The sequence below is a fragment of the Pan paniscus genome, chromosome 3 (genome assembly GCF_029289425.2).
Source record: "Pan paniscus chromosome 3, NHGRI_mPanPan1-v2.0_pri, whole genome shotgun sequence".
In the NCBI taxonomy this organism is placed as follows: domain Eukaryota; kingdom Metazoa; phylum Chordata; class Mammalia; order Primates; family Hominidae; genus Pan; species Pan paniscus.
Genome location: NC_073252.2, coordinates 167790426 through 167813273, shown reverse-complemented (window position 1 = coordinate 167813273; position 22848 = coordinate 167790426). Strand labels below are relative to the sequence as shown.

At 44.0% G+C, this 22848-nt stretch overlaps 1 protein-coding gene across 10 annotated transcripts in view; it reads left to right on the top strand.

Annotated features, from left to right (window-relative positions):
- The first annotated feature begins 3672 nt into the window (after window positions 1-3672).
- MFAP3L (microfibril associated protein 3 like) overlaps window positions 3673-22848 on the top strand; it is a 40915-nt gene continuing 21739 nt past the window's right edge. For 2 of the 10 annotated variants that reach the window (XM_034959417.3, XM_034959411.3), the window contains exon 1: window positions 3674-4254. Coding sequence is in view for 1 of the 10 variants with exons in the window: in XM_034959408.3 (XP_034815299.1) it covers window positions 4875-4921 (47 nt within the window). In the remaining 9 variants the exon portion in view is untranslated. Of the gene's footprint in view, window positions 4295-4666; window positions 4922-22848 lie in introns of those variants that run through there. The other 8 variants (XM_034959416.3, XM_034959409.3, XM_034959415.3 and 5 more) reach the window with 7 other exon arrangements.

Genomic DNA, 22848 nt, shown 5'->3' with positions numbered 1-22848 from the left:
AAACAAGCAGCTACTTTACTGGGTTACTCTCCTATGTTCTCCAGACCCTCTAATATAAGCCAAGGCTCTGTAATAAGCACAGATATTAACAACACTTTTATTAATGGGCAGATACCTCTCCCACCCACATAGATCTCTCTGCCAAAGAAAACCCAATACAGGGGCTACTTGAAGTTTTTGACCAAGAGTTATTATTTTTCCTTTTATCCATGTGACTTAGAACTGTTTCTCACATAGAGTGTGCAGAGTCACCAGGAGGACTTGTTAAAAATCACTGCCTCTTGGACTACTCTATCCAGAGGTCTGGAATGGGAACTTCATCCACCAGGTGATCCTGAAGCTGGTGATCAGTTCGCCCATAGTTAGTACCAGGTGCCCCCAGCAGACATTATGAGCTGATAGAACTGTAAAAAAATTATGCTAATTCCCAAAAGGCTAGTCTGCCCTCCTGGGGTGCCATGCTTTCAACAGAAAAAAATAAACTAAATCTATTCTAAGGAGTAACCACATAATTAGAAGGTTATTACCACGTTGTGGAAAGAAACAAATACAGTGATAAAGAACAATGGAATTTGTGGGTTAATTAGTAATACAGTGCTGGGCTTCATGCAGTTACAGACCAATAAAACAAGGACATCAGACTGGCTCACAAAATACTTCCTGATTTCTGAAGCTGAAGAAAATTCATTGGGCTTAAGGAGGTCAAATCTGAGAGCTCAATTATCTTAGTCTCCTAACTTATTGTTAGGAGCATAACCATTCAGCAGGTTGCATATGATGTGACTGTTCTGGCATTTTTTCTTTGCAATCTGTTTATAATTCTCAGCAACATTTTTTTTAAATTAATAAACTTTAAACATTATATCAGTCCATATGTTAAGTATTTATTTATTAAGTAAAATTCTATTGAAGACTAAGAACGAATACACAAAGATGGCTGAGACACAGCCCTTGCGATCAGGTTGCCTACAGTGTAGCGGAGGAGATGAAAGAAAAATCAATCAAGGTTAGGTGTCAAATGAAAACAGGTGAAGTACTCAAGAGGCATTCACCTTGGGAAGATCAGAGGACACCCTGCCTGAACTGGATCTCCAAGGCTTAACAGTTTGTCAGGTGAAGAAAGGAGAAAGAGAGACAAAAGAACTAACAGATATATGGAGGTGTGAATTCACATGGCAGGTAATTTGGACTGGTGAGGATATGGGATATTAGGGGACACAGGCTGGAGACTAATCTGGAAAGGAAGGCAGCAGCCAGTTCATGCTTAAAGTTTGGACCTTATCCTGAAGGCATTATGAATTCACTTAAGGATCTTTAGCAGACATATTGTAATACAATTGGCTTAAAAAGAAAAGTCTGAGGAGCTATGGAGGATGGATTGGAGGGGACACAGAGAGAGGATCCATCTAGGAGTCTGTTGCTCTGTGGTTGATCAGGAAGATGATGGGGACTGGAGTAAGACAGGCAATGAGGCAAGGAAGGGAGGTGTTCAGAAATGAATAAGGACAGGATAGATAATGCCAGGAGACCAGCTGGATGACAGGGGAAAGGCAGATGAATGAATCTAGGGTAACGCCCAGATTCATCATGTAAGTGACTGAGAAGATAGGGGTACCCACTAACCAAGCTAGTAAATACAAGCAGAAGAGCAATTGCAGGTCATGAGTTCTGTTTGGGTCACACTGCGTTCAAGTTTCCTGAGGATCATACCAGTTAAGATATTTGGTAGATCACATATAAAAATCTGAACTAGGGGAGATGTGGAGAGGAAGACGAGGTTCAGGATAAAAATGATATCCAAATTATTAACAAACAGGTCTGTAATCCCAGCACTTTGGAGCTCAAAGTGTGTGGATCATTTGAGGTAAGGAGTTCCAGACCAGCCTGGCCAACATGGTGAAACTCTGTCTCTACTAAAAATACAAAACAATTAGCCAGGCATAGTGGTGTGTGCCTGTAGTCCCAGCTACTTGGGAGGCTGAGGCAAGAGAAGCGCTTGAATCTGGGAGGCAGACGTTGTAGTGAGCAGAGATTGCGCCACTGCACTTTAGCCTGAGCAACAGAGTCAGACTCCATCTCAAAAATAATAATAATAATATATATATATACACACACACACACACAAATAGTATGGATAAAGGGAAGACGCTGACCTATCAGAACAACTGCCTGATCAACCAGAAAGGATTCCAGAAATGAACACCTAGCATGGCCATGTGAGAACATACCAGCTAACACCCCTTTGACAGCGGCAATCATCAGAGAGGATGACAGCTCTCGGGAAGAAAAGACCACAGAACACCTACAATGGGGCGGTGCAAAGGATGAGAATCTGGAGGAGGAGGATGAGAAGAAACAGTCAGAGAGAGAGGTAGGAGAACCAAGAAAGATTAATGTCATGACAGACTCAGGAACAGAAAGCTTCAGATGGATGGAAGTGGCAGTACAGACTGTTGAAAAGACATCTTGTCCACCTTTGTAAGGCTAGACTATTTGTGGTGTGGATGTCAAGGGGTACCTGGGCAAGTTCAAGGGCACTGCTCAGGGCATACCAGCAACAATGGATTCTCAAAGCACAGGAGGAGGATGAAGGGGACACTCCAGCACAAGCTAGGATTCCATGGTGGAAGCAGCTAAGTAAATGTATTCTTCCAGGAGTGACCTTCCATAGAGATAGTGTCCCTGACTACGCTGAAGCTGAACTGGAGCTGGGCAAGGCAGAGAGGTTCAAATGAAGGGTGACTCCCACTATCACACCAAGCCCCACTGGGCAGCTGACCTGCCTGCCCATCCTCCTCCTCCTTAGACAGAAAACAGCGAATTCCATTCGCCTTTCTGCTCTCAATGAAAGGCTCTCTTTGGGTTCTTTACTAATCTACAATCTGTAAAAGTACTTTCCCTGTGACTTTTCTCCATTTCAGTACTGTCTTCTCTAAATGAGAATTAAAAGCAAGTTCCCCACACCGACCTCAAGTGGTTTCTAAGATAGCAAGAGTGCATTTTGCAGGTTGTCTGAGAATTTAAAAGAGATGGGGGAGGGGAGGAAATAGAGTCAGAGTGAATGCAGAAATGCTGGAGAAGAAAACGGGATATAATACTGCGGAATATTTTAATAGTGGGGACACAAATGTAATAATTAATAAAGCAGGTGGAAAGTTCGCGCTGTGGTGCAATTGTAAAGAATGCTTATTAAATACTTAAAAACAAAGAAAATTTACGTTTCTCAAAAGGACAGCTGAAAAATTCCTTGAGCTAAAATGTGTTGCTATTCAAGATGCCATAAAACTAATGTTAAAATATGATATCTCATTTCAATCTTTTTGGGGGAAAAAATCAGGCTTTGACTCACTCATACGACAGATCCCACGCACCCACCCACCAACATGGCCCTTGGCATGGGCGACCTGCCCACGTGTCGATGCAATCGTGCCTCTCTAGAGCCCTGCTTCCATCCGTTTCCCGAGCTTCGATGTCGTGACGAGAGACCGCGGCTACATCAACCTTGGGCAACCAGATGCAGCCGCGTGCGGCAGCCTGGCACTGCCCGGAGCATGCTCAGTCTGGTCCCGACCCACTTCTGCAGGTCCGACCTCGGGGCGTGGGGTCAGAGGCACTACTTTGCCAGTTTGCCAGGAACAGAGAGGAGCAGAGAGACTGAGAGTTGCTAAAGCTCCTCTCTTGGCACAGCAATCCCTGACCCGGCGGCGGAACATGCCCAGTCTGGCTGCCGGAGCCGCCGGGAGCGTCAATGTGGAAAGTCCACCTTTCCGGGTTTTCGCAGCAACCCACCGGGAAGAGGGCGGTACGGGAGTAAAAAGGCCGGAGTGGGGTGTGGCCAAGAGGGCGGGCACTAAAAAGCCGGGGGAAGGAGCCTGGTCCCGCCCCAGAAATTGAGAGTCTCTGTTCTCTTTTAAAATTAAAAAAAAAAAAAAAGGGAGATAAGGAGGAGAAGAAGCCACTAACATTGCAGGATCGTGTAGCGAAACTTCTGTAGGTACTTAATAATTTTAGAATACTCTACTTTTTAATTAAAAAATCACCTTATGGTTCATTAGAAAAAACGTGGAAATTACAAGTAATATTTTTAAAGAAAATGAAAAAAAAATTCCTGGAACCCCACCACTCAGAAAGTCACCAGGGAACGGCCCGCTGGGTTTTCTTCCAGACTCTTCCATCTGTGGACTTTGCTTTAAGAGACGTTTAAGACTTACAGCGCAGTCGCCCGGGAAGGCCTGAGAAGCTTTCGGAAGCAAGGTGGTTTGCTCGTGATTGCATTTGATTGCAAGGAGACAGGGTAGGCTTGGGGGTGGGTTGACTGGTTCCCATTTAGCGCCCCAGGATGGGACCCTAAGAAGCCTTTTCCTGGGTGTCCTTGAACACGCGTGCGATGCGACGCCCACAGAAGTTGCGGTGGAAGCCCCGGGCGGGAGAGAGAGCGGAGTGAGAGTCCCGCGCTGCCGCGGAGGCCCTGGGCCTGCGGGTGTGGGGCTCTGGGGGCCGCCGAGGCCCGGCCCAGAGGCTGAGCGGACTGAACGCGGGACTCCCCGGCAACTACAGCCTCCGGTGGCTCCTCCGCGGGGCTGCTCCGCAGCTCCGACTGGCTCGCGCCGCACCGCCCGCCCCGCTGCCCCCGCCCGCGGCTGCCGCGAAAACCCGGCGGCTATACCCGCGCCTCCGCGCCGCCCGGCGAGCCGCACTGGGCATGCTCGGCCCCGGCCGGCCCAGGCGCCTGTAGGTGGGAAGCTCCGCGCTCCCCGGCAGCCGGCGGCGCAGCTCGCAACGCTGTGAGGCGCCGGCGGAGGCGGCTCGCCCGCAGTAGGCGCTACCGGGCGTCCGGCGCAGAGTGCGGCGCAGCGGCCGCTGTCGGGCTGGCCATGGCGAGGGGTGCACGGCGGCCACCTGAGTGGCGCGGCGGTGTCAGGTTAGCGGGGGCGCCCGGCGGGCCGGGGCGGAGGGGCACGGGTGGGAGCCAGCCCCGCACCGGGTCGGCGGCCGAGTCGGCGCCGGGGCCGCGGAACTTTCGGGTGTTTGGGCTGGCTGAGACTGCGGCGGAGGCTGCGCCGCGAGACGCCGCAGGGTCCGGGCAGCGGGCTCCAGGGGGTCGCAGGATGCTTCGAGATCCGTGCGGGGCGGGGGCTGGCCGTTTGGGGACTGCCGCATCCCGGGCTCGAACCGTAACCTTCCGAGGGCGAGGAGCGCGGAATCCACTGCCAGCTGCCGGCGAGCCTCCTAGGTGTCGTGGGGGAAGGGGACGCCGAACAGCCGTGGGGGCTTTCGCTGGGCTCTGGATCTCTCGCAGCGCTGTGCCTCAGTTTCCCCGGACAGGGAGGAGCGTGCGCTGGCCAGGGCTCCGGAGAACGTGAATGCGGGTTCCGCGTCGGGAGGGCACCGTGTCCTGATGCCGCAGGAGTGCGGGCGGCTGTGGGTGCTGCGAGCCGCCGCCTCGCTACTGAAGCTCTCGGAGTTTGTCGCATTTGACTCCATAACAAGTTGACATCGAATTGCTTCATGGCGTGGAATGGGGAAACGTGCTTCATCGGATTAAAATACAGAGTGATTGCAGAACCGATTTATTTTAAGCTTGATCATTAAGCTGTCTTCTCCAGCCCTGAAAAAAAAACTTGCAAGCTTTTTAAAGCAAGGTAGCAAAAAAAGGTTTGTAGGTGTATTATCTGCTCACATTGTAGAAAACAGTTAAGATACGATCGAACTGTCATTATTTTTAAGGATACTTAGCAGAAAAGTTTGGTTACTGTGGCAATCTTTATTTTGCGTTATCTTCGATTTAATGTTAAAAACTTGGAAACCGAGCATTGCAGAAGCTCAGTGTTTTTTGTAGTTTTCTCACTTTTGTTTCTAGATGAAACACATTTTTTTCAGTTGCTACTATGCTGAACATAGTAAAATCCTTCAAGATGAAATACAAGATGGAAAAAAATGTCTTTTCATGAGACCATAAGTTATAACAGTGTAGTTCTTCTGACATTTTACTTACACAGAAAGTGCAATTTGTAGGTCCCAGTGTGGTTTCTACAGTTGTTTATTCCTAAAACATTTAGTACCATTAACACTATTAGGATTATTGTATCTAATAGGGGCAAGATAAACAATCCTGTTCTAGTGGGAACTAGTTCTGCTAACTAAAGCTAAATTCTCAAGCCTCTTTTCTATAAGTACCACTTAGTGGGTTCAGTTGTTTTATTCATTAAGCTTATTACAAAACAATTGTTTACATTCTTTATAGACCTTAATAGACTTTAGAAATGCATTGACTTTTCATTGAGCTGTGGGTAGGCTTTAAGGTTGGTGCTTGCTTGCAAGCCTGAGATGGCTCCAGCTCTAATTCTGGATACTCTCTGGGGTGACTTCCCCCAGTATAGAGTTGGCTCTGTCCTGTGATGCTGCATAACCGAGGTTTAATAATAGGAAAGGCTTGAAACATCCAGACAACAGCAGTAGCAACAACATGATTACCATTTTTATGAATTAGAACCTGCAGTCCCCCATTTTAGCCAAATAGTCTGGTTGGTGATGTTCACTCATCCTAAATTTATTTCTAAATACATTTATAGAAAAATAAGTTTGAAAACTCCAACACAAATATTGAATAATTGTGCTTCTCTTTTCTATAAAAATGTATCAAGTTTAAAATCTTTCATGAAGTACTGCCTGCATGTACACCTTATCCTGAACAGCAGGTCTCATATCCTCAGGTGACATTCCCCAGTAGAAGTAGCTAGAGTCTCCCCTTAGCCTTGGGTTCCTCCTGACCTGGAGGAAGCAGCAAGGCCTCAGTTTACTTTTTGTGAATGTGAGGTTTAATACAGATCAATAGGCCCCCTTCTCGATCCACAAATCCTAAGTACAAATCCTAAGTATTTTCTCAGTGTTAAGAGACACGATGAAATTTAATCAAAGACTTACTTACATACTGCCCTTGGCTTCAAAAAGTCCACATTTCCCTAACCTAAAACTCAAAAAAACAACAGGAGTTAGGTTGAAAAGGGGTTTTATTACTGCTCATGAAGAAAAAAATAGACTTTGTAGGCATGTTACCAAAAAAGGTGATCATTTCTTCTCTTTTGTAGTTAACTATTGGGTTCTTGCAGCTCACTTGCTAGGCACGTGATTTTTAGGTTTATTTCCATGTGTTTAGATTTCTAGACTGTATGATGTTGTTGGTGACATTAGACATTTACAGCAAATTACTCCCTTTAAAAATAGATCTACCCCCCAATCCCTGTGACCTTAATTTATCCAATTCCTATTTGGCTTGCAATTTAAATACTCGAGGCATTTTAAATTGTGCTTAATTTGGACTTTTTATTCTACTTTTTAATGCAAGAACTTTTAGATACTGGAATACAAATAAATATTGTAGCCAAGTTGCTTTTAACCTCAACACAGCCTAGCCAGATTTGTTAAACAAGTGTTAGTTTTTGGAATTTAGAAATCATGCAGATACTATCACTCCCCTAAGTTGGCATCTAACCCAGCACTTAGGGTGTGACTTGTCTTTCCTAGCCAAGGCCAGGAGGACACTTAAAACTTTGACAATGTTTTCAATCTATGGCATATCACATTGCGGTTAGAAATGGCCTTAAAATGCCAGTGGTTAATTTTAAGTTTGGTATAATACCTCCCTGGCATGGTTGAAAGATGGTTACAAAGGGTTTGGTTGATTATGTCATGGTGTAACCACTTAAGAGCTATCAGAAGTAGTTTATAAGTTATGCTCCAAACAGAAGTCCTATGAATGTATTGGTCTTGCCTCTGCTTCCACCTGAGGTCTTTACTCATTAAAATATCACATTATTTTTTTTCCACAAACTTTTATAGTTAGACTCCTGAGGCCACAAAAATGAGTAAGAGTAAGTCACAGTCGAGTCAGGGAGATATGCTTGAGGACAAATAAAACACAGTACAGGATGAGTGCTCCAGAGAGGGATGCACATGGGACTGAGGAGGTGGGGAAATGAACCCCATAGTTTGGAGGAGGAGAGGACCTCATGCTTGGAGTGACATTTCCATGGGAAAAGTCATGATATTTCATTAAGGAATGCCCAAAGAATTAGAAGTCTTCTAAGCAGAGTAGACACTCCAGGAAGAAGGAACATCATTGGGATAGGCAGAATAATGCCCCCCACCAAAGGTGTCCACTTTGGAACTTGGCAGATGTGATTGAGTTAAGGGTCTTGCCATGGGGAGGTTATTCAGGATTATACAGGTGGGCCCAATGCACTTCTGTGGTGTGGGAGTTCAACGTGGGTCTTAGTGGGCAAAAGTCAGAGACTCTGCAGGGCCTTGTTCCTTTGGGAAGCCCTAGGGGAGAATCTGTTTCTTTGCCTTTGCCACCTTCTAGAGGCCACCCCCATTCCTTGTTTTGTAGCCCCATCCGTCTTCAAAGCTCAGAGCGGCCAGTCCAATCTTTCTCTTGGGGCATCACTCTGACGCTGACTTCTGCTTCCCTCTTTCACGTGAAAGAACCTTTGTGATTACATTGGGCCCACCTGAATGATGGCTCGTTAAGACCTGTTTGAACTTCCGTGCCCCAGAACTGCAAAATAAATTTATGTTAAATCCCTCAGTCTGTGGAAATCTGTTACAGGAACCATGGAAAGCAAATACAGCCATATCCACTGAAAGGTTTGGTGCAATGGACTAATAGGCAAGGGCAGGAGGAGGGGAACAAAGTGGTCCTTTTACTGTGATGAGCTCAGTGTCATGTGAAGGAGTTTGGATTCTGTCCTATTATAGAGAAAATATGGGAAACCAGAACATGAAATGGAACAGACCGATGCCAGATTTACTTCCTAAAAACGCAATGGATAACTAAACCCCAGGTTTCACAGGGCAGCTTGATAAAGGAAGTCCAACAAGAGGTGGTCAGTGGCCAGTAGAGGTCTGGAACCAGCATGCTGTAATTCAGGTCTCTGGATTCATCTGAAATGGCAGCATTTGTATGCATGTATGAAATTAATAGCTTAAAACTTTTACTCACAATAAGAAGGACATCATAAAGCAGAAGAGGCAAGTCACATTTCACTTTGTTTCTGCTCATTGTCCTCTAACAGTAATCAGCTGTTCTGCTGTCTGCGTACCATGCACACGTGAGCAAGGAGCTGTGAAAGCTAAAATTTAACATAATTAACTTGAGAATGATGAGATTTCACATGGGCCAACTCTGACCAGTTGGTAATAGCTGCTTGCAATGTCATGGGCTTGTACTGGTTCAGCTGGGAAAGTGCCACAATCAATCACCAATGTTTGCGATGGGCTCCATATTTGACGTTGGTGTTGGGGGATGTGGGAGTTGACAGCTATAATACTACATAAACTAACTTTTGGGTTTGAATATTAGAAATCTAGTAATTCTTTTCAAACATATTCATTTAGTCTCTCTTATGTACGAGGCCTCAATATCTACCTTGCAAAAATGTGTTGTCTCTTGGTTAAATTGACATCTCTGTGTCCAGAAATCCTAAACTGAAGGATTCTTCTATCTTAGTGTTATAAGAGTGGCTTTGAATTGAAACTGAACTGCATGTAAGAAAAACAAATTTTTCAGACAATGTGGTAAAAGAAGGCCTGGGTTAGCAGTATCTGACGCTGGAAACAACAGTAAGACTTGACTAAAATTTATCCTAATAAAACAAAACTTTATATTGTATAGCTAGCATCCATTTGTATGACTTCATAAGATTTTTACCCAAATGTTCTCATAGAATGATGCAAAAAAAATTGTTTTCTATTGTAAAGTACTAGGTCAGTGTAAACCATTCCCTCTCTCTTAAATCTTAATAGGGAAAAACCAGGTTGTGGTAGCCAGATATTTAGGAGTGAGAACCACCAGGACTCAGTGGTAGAGTTGTACTCTATCTGTGGGCAGGGAAGGAAAGGAGGCATTTTAAACAACTCCCATGTAATTAATTGGATTATCTGTGTCAGGCTCTACAGAAGTGCAGAGGGCCCACCTGCTGTGGCCTTTGGAATACTGTGCCCTTAGCTATTCCCAATATTTTTTTTTTATTGCTCTTTCTCCGAGAGCTTGTCCTCTGCTTTCCCTGCGTTCTAACCTGGGTCTCTTGTCTTGCTTGTGGCCCTCTGTGTTCTTTCCGGGTGACTTATTTTTCCTCATGACTGCATCAGTCACCCATGCACCAGTGTCCAGCCTTTCTCAAGCCCATATTCCATTCATTCATTAATTCATTCAACAGGTAGTGACAACCTGAGATTTTAATCTAATGAAGGGTCAAATGTGCAAAAAGATAATTATAGCGAAAATAGGAAGTTATGAGTAAAGGGTGGTGAGAAAAGGAGTGTCTGGGGCTACCTTGGGAGTCTTGGAGGGCTTTTGAACCAAGACCTCAAAGCTAGGGGTTTGCCAGATGTGCAAGGTAAGGAAGGGAATGTGGCTGGAGGTGGTGCCATGGGGAACTACTGGGAGTTGAGGAAAGAGAACTTGCTGGGGTTGGGGGGATGGGAGGAGGGAGGGGGGAGGGGGAGGCTCCAGAGATGCAGTCAGGGAGGTGGATGGGAGTCAGACTGTGAAGAATCACCTAGGTCCTGCGTAGGACTTGAGTTTCACACTGTTGACACAACGAAGACATGGAATATGTTTTAGATCTTTCAGAGTCAGCTGACTCTAGTAATGACATGGTACGTGGATTGGAGGCAGGCAAGACTAGAGGCAGGTCGGCAAGGAAGGAGTCCAGTAGAGATGATGAGCACATAACCCAGGGGAAACCCAGGATGTGGCAGCCCAATATTGAGGAGTGAGAATCATTAGAACTCAGTGATTGATATGTTTCTCAGGGCAGGGAAGGAAAGGGGACATTTTAAACAATGTCTTTATAGTGAACCAGATTCTGTCTCAGGTACAGCAGAAATATGTCTCGAGGATAGTGGGGTCTGAGCATCTCTCAGGGGTCTTCCTACCAAAGGCAAGACTTTGCAGCACCAGAGAGACTAACTTCCACTGCCTGTGCTTAACCAAAAGGGACTTCAGGCCGGGGAGGAGCTGCAAAGCCCCACACACAGCACCACATGCGAGGGAAGAAGTCGGAACCTTATCACAGGGCACAGACTTTGTAAGAGAGACATAAAAGAAGAAATTAACTCCCTGATGGACCCTCAGCTTTTGGACTGAAGCATTGGGGACTAGCTAATGAGACTGAAAGAAAGTTGTTGTGGGTTGGGCTTTCCTAATTCTGGATTGAGACTGTAACTTACTTAGAGGCTGTGCTGAAATTGACTCTAGTCAACAGGAAAGAGGAAAACTTGCTGAACAGATACTGAAGTATAATCCCAACCCCTTCCTTCCACTGAGGATTTGAGTTTGCTGATGGTGTGAGGAAGATCATAAGGGAAGGGTTTGCTCCTTGAGGAAATAAATGGGTTCGAATAAAGTGCTCCAGAATTGTCCACTTCTGGGACCCACCCAGTTCAGGTGCAGGCTGAGACTAATTCACATCATTCTCATCGGTTTACGAAAGCAGTACCTCTTCTTAACAAGATAGGATCCATCTGTTCTCGAGTCTCTACCTTTCATATGTGTGTGTATATAGATGAGGTCTCGCTCTGTTGCCCAGGCTGGAGTACAGTGGCATGATCATGGCTCACTGTAGCCTCAAACTCCTGGGCTCAGGTGATCCTCCTACCTCAACCTCTGGAGTAGCTGGGATTACAGGTGCATGCCACCATGCCCAGCTAATTAATTTTTTTGGAGACATGAAGTCTTGCTATGTTGCCCAGCCTGGTCTCAAACTCCTGGCCTCAAGCTATCTCCAGACTCTGCCTCCCAAAGTGCTGGGATTACAGACATGAGCCATGGCACCAGGCTGTATCTGTACCTTTCTGTTCCTTCTTGAAATTAGCAAGGGCTCTATATTTGTGGCAGTAATGACCACCCTGAGGAGACCATCCAACTCCTTTCTTCTCCAAAGGCCAGACACCCCTGCAAGAAAGTAGGTAGATAAACAGCAACTGTGCTTAAAGATTCAAAACCCGTTTTCCCTGGTCCTAGGCAAGGAAAGGTATTTGAGTGAAGACTAAGTTAGTGTTTGGCTCCCAGCACCTCCTGTTAGGTCTTTACTGCCCAGGATGGCTGTGGATAGCATAAACTCTTTAGTAACCAGTGAGCGTTCTTGCTTCTCAGCTGCTGTTATGAAGTTCATCTTGAAAATTGCTGCTTACCTGCTAAAGCTAGGCACTGGGCTTCACTGCCCCACCCCCGGCCAGGCCTGCAGTTCTGTCTAATGACTCCCTGCCATTTCTGCTGGCAGCCCTACGTTGGCGGGAAGGTGTTTTTTTGTTGTTGTTGTCGTTTTGTTTTTCTTCAAGGTTTGGACAATCCTAGATTACTTGGTCTTTGAGTCCAGCTCTGGTTAGAACTTCTCAAAGGTAACCTGTTTTTCTCCATTTCAAAACACTTTTGAGGACCTTGAAATTCATTTCCAGAAAACATCTGAGTATTAACCATCCTTTGCCTTAATGGAGGCTGGTCATTTCTCATTGTGCCTCTGTACCCAGGACGTGCAGTGGACTTTTGATGTCTTCTTGCCTTTGGAAGGCATCTCATCACTACCTCCAAGTTATGGCCACCTCTCCTCCTTTCACTGAGTTGTTAGTTCTTGTGCCTAAGTAGTGGATCAAATGTTCCAAAGTCCTCTTTATCATTTCTCCTAAGATGCCCCAGAGGCCCTCATCTGGAATAGAATTTCTGAAGGAGTTCCCTGCTGTCCCAGAGCTCTCCAGACAGCCTTGCACAGCAGATCCACTGCATGATGCTTGCAAAAGCCAATGCCACCTAGGTTTTTATTACTTACGTGCCGTGTTTCTTTCTACCCTTATTTGTCTAGACTAAACCATTACTCCTGCTAGGAGAACTGTCTGGTCTCCTTTTATTCATCCTTCAGGTCTTGGCCAACCCCAGGGAACATTCTGTTACCTTCCCAGCTTGGCCTCCTCTGAATTTCTGTGGCATTTACCTAGTTTAGCCCATAATTGCATATTGCTTTGTGTGCAGGTGTCACCAAGATTCTAAGCACCTTTGGGGTAAAGGCCTGGTCTTAAACTGTTTTTAATCCCCATAGTAATTGGTACTAAGTGGATAATAGTGGCCTCATAAGTACTTTCAGTTTATTTAATTGATATGACTGGCTCCTAATTGTGTTTATCACTTAGATAAAGGTGACTACCCAGCGGAGAGATGGGAGAGATCACCTGGAAAGTGTGCTCAGCCTAACAGGGCCCCTTTCCATCGAAGCTGAGAGAAAAGCAAAGTGGAAACCACTGAATCCCTATTTTCAGCTTTCTTCTGGTGATTTTGTTTAATTGCAACAATTTGCCGTGTTGTGACACTGAAAAACACTTAGGTGGAAGACTGATCTTAACCACTAAAGTCAGGAAGATTATTAAGATGGAATAAAATTCTGAAAAATATTGCTTTTATGAACAAAATTTTAAAATAATTAGCTACACTGTTATGAGGGTTGCTGAAGCTTTGGTGGGCACTCAGTGACCACTGTGTGCAGGTAACAGGAGCCCTGGACTGAGAGAAGATGTGAGCTCTGCAAGGGACTTTTCCTGCAGCGTTGGTGGCTTGGCCCCAGATTCTTACGCTGTTGTGTGGGCAGAATCACAGGCCTGTCCCAGCCTTAGAGTGGTGCTGAGGCTCCGATGAGATAACATCTGTGGGGGTGTTTTGTAAACCATAAATGCTAGGTGAATTGTAAGGGGAGTTATCATAGCACTCTTAAGAATTAAATCCAGTAGGGTTTGAATTACAGGATCTCTTCTGATCTGTTTTTCCCGAGATCCAGTTCTTAGTGAAAGAGCCTATAATGACACTTTACATGTGAGATTCAGGGAAGTGTTCACGATGCAATTCCAGTTTGTGATAATGGGCTGGTAAAGAGGAAGGAGGAAATACTATTTAACTACCCTCTCCAGTTATTGAGTGCATCTTTTCAAACAGATGAAATTTTATCCTGATGAAAGAGGAAACCCTAGGTGATCCAGTTCCTACGCTGTGAATTTGAATGGTCTTAATCAAACAACCACAGACACAGGAATGAGGGACTGTGCGACATTTTGAAATATAAATTAAGTAGGTGATTGCTTTTCACTTCAACAATAACAAGAGCATACATTTCTGGCATCTCCGCCTCCTCTTCTGTGTTACCCTGAGCCTCTGTTCACAGGCCTGTCTTTATCACCAGCCTCTCAAATTCCACTGTAAGCAAATGATGCATTTCTGAGGACTGACTTAAAGAAATTTTGGGTTATACTTAGTTCTGTGGTTAAAGAACAGACATTTTCCAAAACTGTCTAAGAAATGAATTTGTACCAAAGGCGAGCAGTAAGTTAGTAATAGGTCTATCTTAGAGGGTATATAAGTAGAATAAATTCACTCCGCAGATATTCAAGTGTTTGCTTTGAGCAAAGTGTGTTTCTGAACAGTGGGGATACATCAGTAAACAGCGGCAACGACAGGAGCCCAGCCCTCTAGGAGCTCCCATCCTAATGGGGGCGCAGTATGTAAACACGTAGTAGTTAATGCTGTAAAGACAAAGGCAGGGTCGAGGTAGGTAGAGCATGATGGGGTGGGCACGGTTTCACATAGGTGACCAGGAAGGGCCTCGCTGGTTGAAGGCCTGAGGGTTCCAAAGGAAATGTTCCAGGTATCCCAGAACTCATTTCAGATGGTGGGAATGGTAAGTTCAAGGATGCCGGGGTTTACCCATTTCAGGATTAGCAGAGCCCAGGGAGGCTGATGGGGGGAGTGAGCGAGCGTAGTGAGGTTGGATATGGAGGCTGTGAATCTGTCAGAGGCCTACTGTCAGGCCATAGCAAGGCTGCCTCTGGCTTTTACACTGAATGACGAACTGCTGGAAAAATGTACATTGTAATAATTTAAGAATTTTAGAGTTTTATATTCATTATATTTTGAGACATTCTCCATGCACAGATTGTTACTAATCATTAAATAATAATAAAAGTAATGAATGCATGGTGCTAAGCACAATCAACAATATTTGAATACCAACTCTTTTTTTTAATGGGACAATTATGTTAATGATAAAAATTACATTCCCAAATTGCCAGAGTAGACTCAAGGCCTCTCTGAATTATCAAGTGAAATGAAGGTTTCAAGGCCCAAAGACACGGGCCTTGGTCAGACCCCCTGTGGAACAGCTCGGATTTACACAACCAGCAGTTCTTGGTCTGAAGAGGAAAGGTTGGGTCCGTGGCATGGCTACAGGCACTAAGTTCACCACCCACTCTTAGTCCAGGTAACAAGGTAAAAGTAGTGAGGCTCAGGCTTCACTCCAGGCTGCTCTGGTGGTGAAGTTGGAGGGAGAAACCTGCAGCTGTGCCCAAGAGGACCGGCCCGTCTTCCATATAGGAAGTCCTGGAGGAATCTGGGCTGATTCACACCTGCAGTGAGATGAGGGCATCTGGAGAGGGTATGAATGGGGGGCGTCCTAATACTTTCAGAGCTTGAATCCATTTACTCCCTCATTTTATTGTCCAGAATGTAAGGGACACACAAGAAGTTGTCTTGCCTATGGAGAACAAGTTCTTACGGGCTGCGTGGTGCACAAGCTGTGTCTGTGGCCATCTGCCAAGTCACAAATGGCTTGGCCATCACAGTGCTTTGCCCCAGTTGTATTTACTGCAATGGAATTTTTAGCAGTGCACCAAGAACTCTCTTGTTCTTTCCCTTTTCTCTGTACCCCTCACCGTTTCTTCCCTTTTCCAGCCCCAGTCTTACTCCTGGTTGTCATGATCATACTATGATAGATTTGGAAAGGACCTAAGAGATGGGTCTGAAGCTCGGAGAGACCAACTGACTCCCAGGCGTCATCTCCTAGTAAATAAAAAATGGAGGAAAGGAGTAAGTATCCTCACTCCCAGCTTGTGGGTCTTAATCCTAAAATTCTAAACTCATCTGCTCTTCACACATCACCCCAGAATTTCTGTTCTTGACCTTAACCTCAGAGCCCAACCCATCTCTTATCCCAGGCACCTGATCCTATCCATTTGCTGTATTAAAATCTCAGCTCCACGGCTGCAGGAGACCTGCAGTGAATTCTTCACACTGGCTGTTGCTAAGAACACTTGATGTGTTTCTGTTAGAAGTTATTCTGTGTCTCAGTTGGGTACTATTAATACTATCCTTCAGGCTCATCGTGAGTTGAGTAGCTTTATTATGAGCTGTCCCACCACAAAATAATTAACCACCCTTTGTAAGATTGTATGTGAAATTACCCTCCCAGTTCCAGAAAAGGGAGTTTTGTTTGGCCAGTTGGGAAGCTGTGTGTGCACAATCAAATGTGAGGGAGAGGTAGGAATTGAGAAAGGCTCTTTCATTATCAAGGCCTTGCGGGTTTGCAAACGATCCAGAATTAGCAAGAAAATGTAAACTCACAATTATTTCAGGTCCTGAGTCATATTAGGAAAGCATATTAAGAAGATTGCCCTCTGATTTATAGACAATGTGCTCTGTGGGCTGCAGAGAGGACAGGGTTTGCTTCCTCCATCCAGGCAGAGCGCGCACAGCCTGGACTTGTGGGCAGGCAGCCAGGGATCAGCACCTCCATAAAGCACCTCCCTGATACATGGCATCTTCTAGCCATTTTTCTAGCCAAAAAAGAGTTCTGACTCACTGATGTGTCCAGGCTTCCAGACATCCATCAGCTCCTGCCTGGTTTCACTCTGAATGTAGGAGCTTCACACTAAATACATCAGGAACTTCTTGGAAAATGGGCTTGAGATCAAATAAAAACAATTGAAAGCTGGCAGAAGTAGTGCCATCTACAGATTAGCAGGTGACATAAATTCACTGGACTAGAATGAAAATTCGAATCTCTACATGCATACTCCAAATGAGTAGGAAGAATGTTTTGAAAGGACATAATTTTTTAAAGGGGGGAAATGTTGGAACAATATTCTAATGAAAAGAAAGACAGCAGCTAGAGATGCTTCTGTACCAGCTTAGGTTGAATATAGACTCTAATAAGGACGGTGTCAAAGATCAAAGAAAAATGTGAATACAGCATTGTAACCCTCTGATGTGCATTGTGATCCGTTTTAGGGATTGGCCTGGCAGCCTAAAGGCCCCTGCATCAGTGTGTCTGTCCCATTTCTATTCAGTTTCCAGATTTGGCTAATTCCTTGGATCATCAGATTTCTGGAGAAATGTCTCTCTGATCAATTAAGAATGACCCAATTAATACGATGAGCCATGGTGGTGCCACTGCACTCCAGCCTGGGTAACAGTGAGATGCTATCTTAATACATGAATGAATGAATAAGAATAAGAATTTGACATTATGTGCTCAAACATCAATAAACTCTTCTAAATGATATACCTGTGATTAGAATAGCCTGCACTGCATGTTTCAAGTGCTAGAACAATTTAATAATTGGCTTTATGGAACCAAGAAAACAATCTCAGGTCTGATCTGAGGTTATTATTAGCAGTCATGGTCATTTTATTTTTTTTCTAAGCCACTAAATTAATTGCATGATCGTATGCAATACCATACCTTCTCTAGGCCTCCATTTTTTAGAGTAAAGAAAAACCTGTATGAAAATACATCCAAGTTTTTCCAAGTCTAATGTTCTAGTTCTGAGAAGAGATGTGTAGACCTGTTTTTATCTTGCTTGATAATTATATATCTATAGAGAACAACCTTTAATGTAATTTTTTCCCTCCTCCTTTATAAGGGTTTGTGGTTCTTTTTCTCTTTAAAAGACTGTAGTAAAGGTCCCTTGAGTATCTCCCTTCTGATGATCAGGCTTAACCAACATTTATGTTTAGTAGGATATCAACAGTATCTCATCTCCATATTAGAGTGATTTTTTAAAATAATGATTTGATGACCCTGGGCAATTTAAACAGTATATTTCTGAGAGCTTTATTTTGTATTATTTTTACTTTTAATCAGAAAAACATACCATGTGAACAAAGTGTGGAGATTCAAGAATAGTTTCTTAATATTATGCCCCATTAAAAATAAAGTTTTATGAAGATGGCATCTCTGGGCCTATAGTTTGTTTTTAAGTTTGAAAAACAGTGATTTAACCCAGATCAGTTTTTGAAAAAGTACGTGCCTTCTGTGTATCAAAAAAAAAAAAAAAATAACAGCATAAAATAAAATTCTGTAGAGGCCGAACATTAGTGTAGTTGGAGTAATAATGTGGTACCCCTCTCAGTTGTTCCATGGGCTTAAACAGCTCATCTGGTGGCTGTTCACAGCAATCCGGCAAGTCTGGGTGTATATTTAGTTCTACCCATTAAGTAGCTGGAAATTATCCTAACACTACACAATTAATAAGTGCGTATTGTACCAAGAATGCCATGAGGTCTCTCCTGAGTCTCACTTTCCTCCTAAGGGCCAACTACTTTAAAAAGACAGGCTCTAATTCTTCTCATGGTGTGCTGCTGTATAGCTCTTAATTTGTGAGTTTTTATATGTAAATGTCATGACTGTGGTTTGTCATCACAACACCCTCCATCAGCCAGGGGTACAGAGAGAGAAGATGGTGAAGCTAGGAGGAGCAGTGAGGAACCAGGCAGGAGCGACCGTGTACTCTGCCAGGTCACTGCTAGCAGACAGGCCCTCATCCAAGAGTGGCAGCAGAGTGCAGAGTGCTGCCCAAGGGAGTGGTTTGTTGAATTTCTTAATTTGTGTATTCTACTGACAGTGCCAGCCATTGGTTTTTAGTAAATGAGACACTTGCTTCCTAAGAGCTGTCTGTATAATCATAGGTGCCACTGGTCAGGAGGTCTTGTACTACTTCAACCTGCTATCAGATAGTCATTCTGTACATTCTAATTCCTGTACCTCTTTGCATCTGCCAACTTCTTTCCTTCCCCACTGCTTTTGGTTCAGGCCCCCGTTCATTTCCTTCCTGGATATTGTATAATACTAGTCTCCTAGCCAGGTCTACATCGCAGCCATACGAGGATCAAGCTGATCTTTGTAAACACAGAACTAGCCCTGTCACTTCTCCTTTTCAAAACCTGTGAGTGCCCCCATCCTTGGCGTTGCATACTATCCGGTCATTTTCTGGGCCAGCCTGCCTTTCCAGCCTACTTCCCCCTCCTCTGTTCTTGCACACACCACCTGGCCATCAGTGCCTAATTACAGACATTTCCCCAGGTTCTCTGTAATCATTTCTTTCAATATTCTATTCCTCTTTTGGGTCAGCTTCTCTCCCCTGGTCCACTTGGGTACGTCTTTAAAGAATCACTTCCAGAAAATTCTTCCTGGCTCATCCAAACTGTTAATACTTCCATCTCTTGTCTGGTGCCCCAGTGGATCTTTGACACCCTGTGATGGGCAGCTGTCACACTGTCCTGTAACTGTCGATATATGTTCCTGTGTCCCCTGCCGGATTCTGACAAGAGGGGAAAGTCCTGTGTCCCCTGCTGGATTCTGACAAGAGGGGAAAGGCCTCAACCCCTGGCAGTGCACCCAGCACAGGTCATTTCTCAGGTAATGCATATTGATTTGGATTGAACTGATCCCCTTTAGATGCTTCTAAAAGTAACCTAAAAGCAATGCCCTTTCATACTTTCCTGTGATTATCACATTTGCCATCTGAATTAGGTATTACCTTTGTGTGATTAGAGGCATCAAGAATCTCTGTACAGAAATAGACTCTAGAACATGGACAAGAAAGGGCAAGAAAGGGCAGTATGAATCTCTGTAATAGGACTTTGGGCATTGAGATAAGACTTAACTGATTTATCACTTAAATGATTTGACTCTGGACTGCAGTAATTGCTAAAGGAACATTTTTTTCCACAGATTTCTTGGCCCTTGACTTTAGATTCCCATATGCGTCTGTTTGTTTTCATGCTGCTAATAAAGACATACCTGAGACTGGGTAATTTATAAAGCAAAGAAGTCTAATTGATTCACAGTTCCACATGGCTGGGGAGGCCTCAGAATCATGGTGGAAGGCAAAGGAGAAGCAAAGGCATGTCTTACACGGCAGCAGGCAAGAAAAGAGCTTGTGCAGGAGAACTCCCATTTATAAAACCGTTAGATCTCATGAGACTTACTACCACAAGAACAATGTGGTGGAAACCACCCCCATGATTCAATTATCTCCACTTGGCCCCACCCTTGACACATGGGGTTTATTACAATTCAAGGTGAGATTTGGGTGGGAACACAGCCAAACCATATCACCATAGTTTATATTCAGAGATCACCCTAATTATCTAAAATTCAGTATAGTTGATGCTTGAACAACATGGGTTGGGGGCACCCACCCCCCCCAATGCAGTGGGAAATCTGTGTATAATTTTTGACTCCCCAGAACTTAACTACTAATAGCCAGTTGTTGACCAGAAGCCTTTCTGATGACATGAACAGCTCATTAACACATATTTTGTATGCTATGTGTATTATATACGATTTTCCTACAATAAAGTAAGCTAGAGAAAAGACTGTTATTAAGAAAATCTTAAGGAGAAAATATATTTGCCGTTCACTAAGGGGAAGTGGATCATCGTAAATGTCTTCAGCCTCGCCATCTTCAAGTTGAGTAGACTGAGGAGGAGGGGGAGGGGCTGGTCTTGCTGTCTCATAGGTGGTGGATGTGGAAGAGGGGGAAGGAGAGGCAGGCACACTCAGTGTAACTTCTGTTAAAAAAGAAAAAACCTGCATATAAGTGGACTGAGTGATTCAGACCCATGCTGTTCAAGAGACTCTATGCTGATCCTGAAAGATGTTAGGTGGGATAGAATGAGCCAGTGAGAATTTTGTTCTCATATTTTTTAATCGCAAAAGAAAATATTTTAAATTTTTGTTTAAAAAAGACATGGATATTTTGAATTCATTATGATATATGGGAAAGGAAGTGGCAGAAACATATTCATAACTGAAATGGCTTGAGTTGACTACCAGTTTTGAAAAGTTAGTATTCGTGTCTTAATGAGTATTTTAGTGCCACTTTCCAATTCATATGAAATGGGGCTTCCCTCTCCATGCTTCATGAGTATAACCCTATGAAGAATGTGTTTTCATCCAGAAGGTAGCTTATGTGCCTGTGGCATCATTCCCACGCGAATTAAAATAGGGGTAACTCTCAGTAGGTGTTGCAACAAAATCCAGTTGTATCACTCTACAAATTATTCATCAGAGTAGTTGGGGCAATACCCAAATTGACTCTGCCAAGAAAAAACAATAATATTCATTTAGTACAAAACACCCCTTACACAAGAGGTCCTTTTCCTTCTAGCTCCAGAAATACATGGGCAACAGTCTTATTGATTATAGGTGGAAAAAGAAGAAATAGGACTGAACAAAGCATTTTATTAAACATTTTTAGATAAAATCCAGTGGCTGGGAGGTAGGGAAGGGGTCAAAATAAAGAACATTTGATATTTGCTAAATATTTCTCTTTTGTTCTATTTATAGAAAATAAAGTAGTCTATCAAAGTTTTCCCAAAGATTATGAGGTTTAACAACTTGTCCATTGTAGCTTTTGTTAAGCCCTGGTTTTGAAAGCTGTGGTCTTTGTTCTTGTATTTTGAAGGACTGCATTTTAAGCTGCTGGATTATAGTACTTAGGGTTTACTCTTTGCTGTCTCAAATCCCTTTCACAATGTTAGATTGTTATTTTACTCTTTGCTGGCTCAAATGTCTTTCACAATGTTAGATTGTTATCAACTAAACTTTTTTTTTTTTTTTTTTTTTTTTTTTTGAGACAGCGTCTTGCTCTGTCGCCCAGGCTGGAGTGCAGTGATGCCATCTCGGCTCACTGTAACCTCCGCCTCCTGGGTTCAAGTGATTCTCCTGCCCCAACCTCTTGAGTAGCTGGGACTACAGGAGCACACCACCACGCCCGGCTAATTTTTGTATTTTTAGTAGAGATGGGGTTTCACCATATTGGCCAGGCTGGTCTCGAACTCCTGACCTCGTGATCCGCCTGCCTCAGCCTCCCAAAGTGCTAGGATTACAGGCGTGAGCCACCATGTCCAGCTCAACTAAACTTCTCATGGTGCTGTCTGTAAGATCCTAATCCAACAAGCTGAAAAGGTACATTTGCAGAATATTTTGCCAGCGTCCAGAGTCACGTGATATCTTATGTTCTTCAGGCAACACATTGTAATGTGTTCTTAAATAATTGCCGTTGGATTACATATAAGCATGGCTTCATACAGCAAGTGTGTAAACGTGATTATGGGTGCCTAGCAATAAGGAAATCCTACTGAACTATATGTGCAAGTTTTTGCTATCCAGGAGCTGTCCTTGTAATCGAGAAGGAATTTACTCAAAACAGAAAAGTGCAAGATCATACACCAGGGAGCAGTGTCAAGTTTGGTAGGTGCACATGCGATGGGGTGATGAGAAGGACTAGAAGTTTCTACCCTGTGAGCCATGGGACTCGCAGAAAGGGAAAGGCAGAAGAGGGCCTGGATGCTGGATGGGCAGTCAACAAACATCATCTCTAGGTGGCACCCAAGCTGTTTGGTGCCCCTCCTTCCTACCCAACTCCAAGCCCATAGCATCTAGAGAACATATTGAAGTTATCTGTATGTCTTTCCACTACTAGACTGTGAGTGGACATGGTCTGTGGTTTATTGAGCTTTGTGGCACTTCCCATCCCCTAAATCCTGGCAGTGTGCCCGGCACATAATAAATACCTTTTGAAAAATCTGAAGTGAAAGAGTAAACTGAAAGTAAATTCTTACTAAAACTATTAATTCATTAGTGTTAATTCAGTGCTTACTTTGAATCAGTTTTCACAGAATTTTAGAGTAAAACGCTTTGATACAAACAACCTGTAAATGATGCGTTATGTCTTCTGTACCTTAGT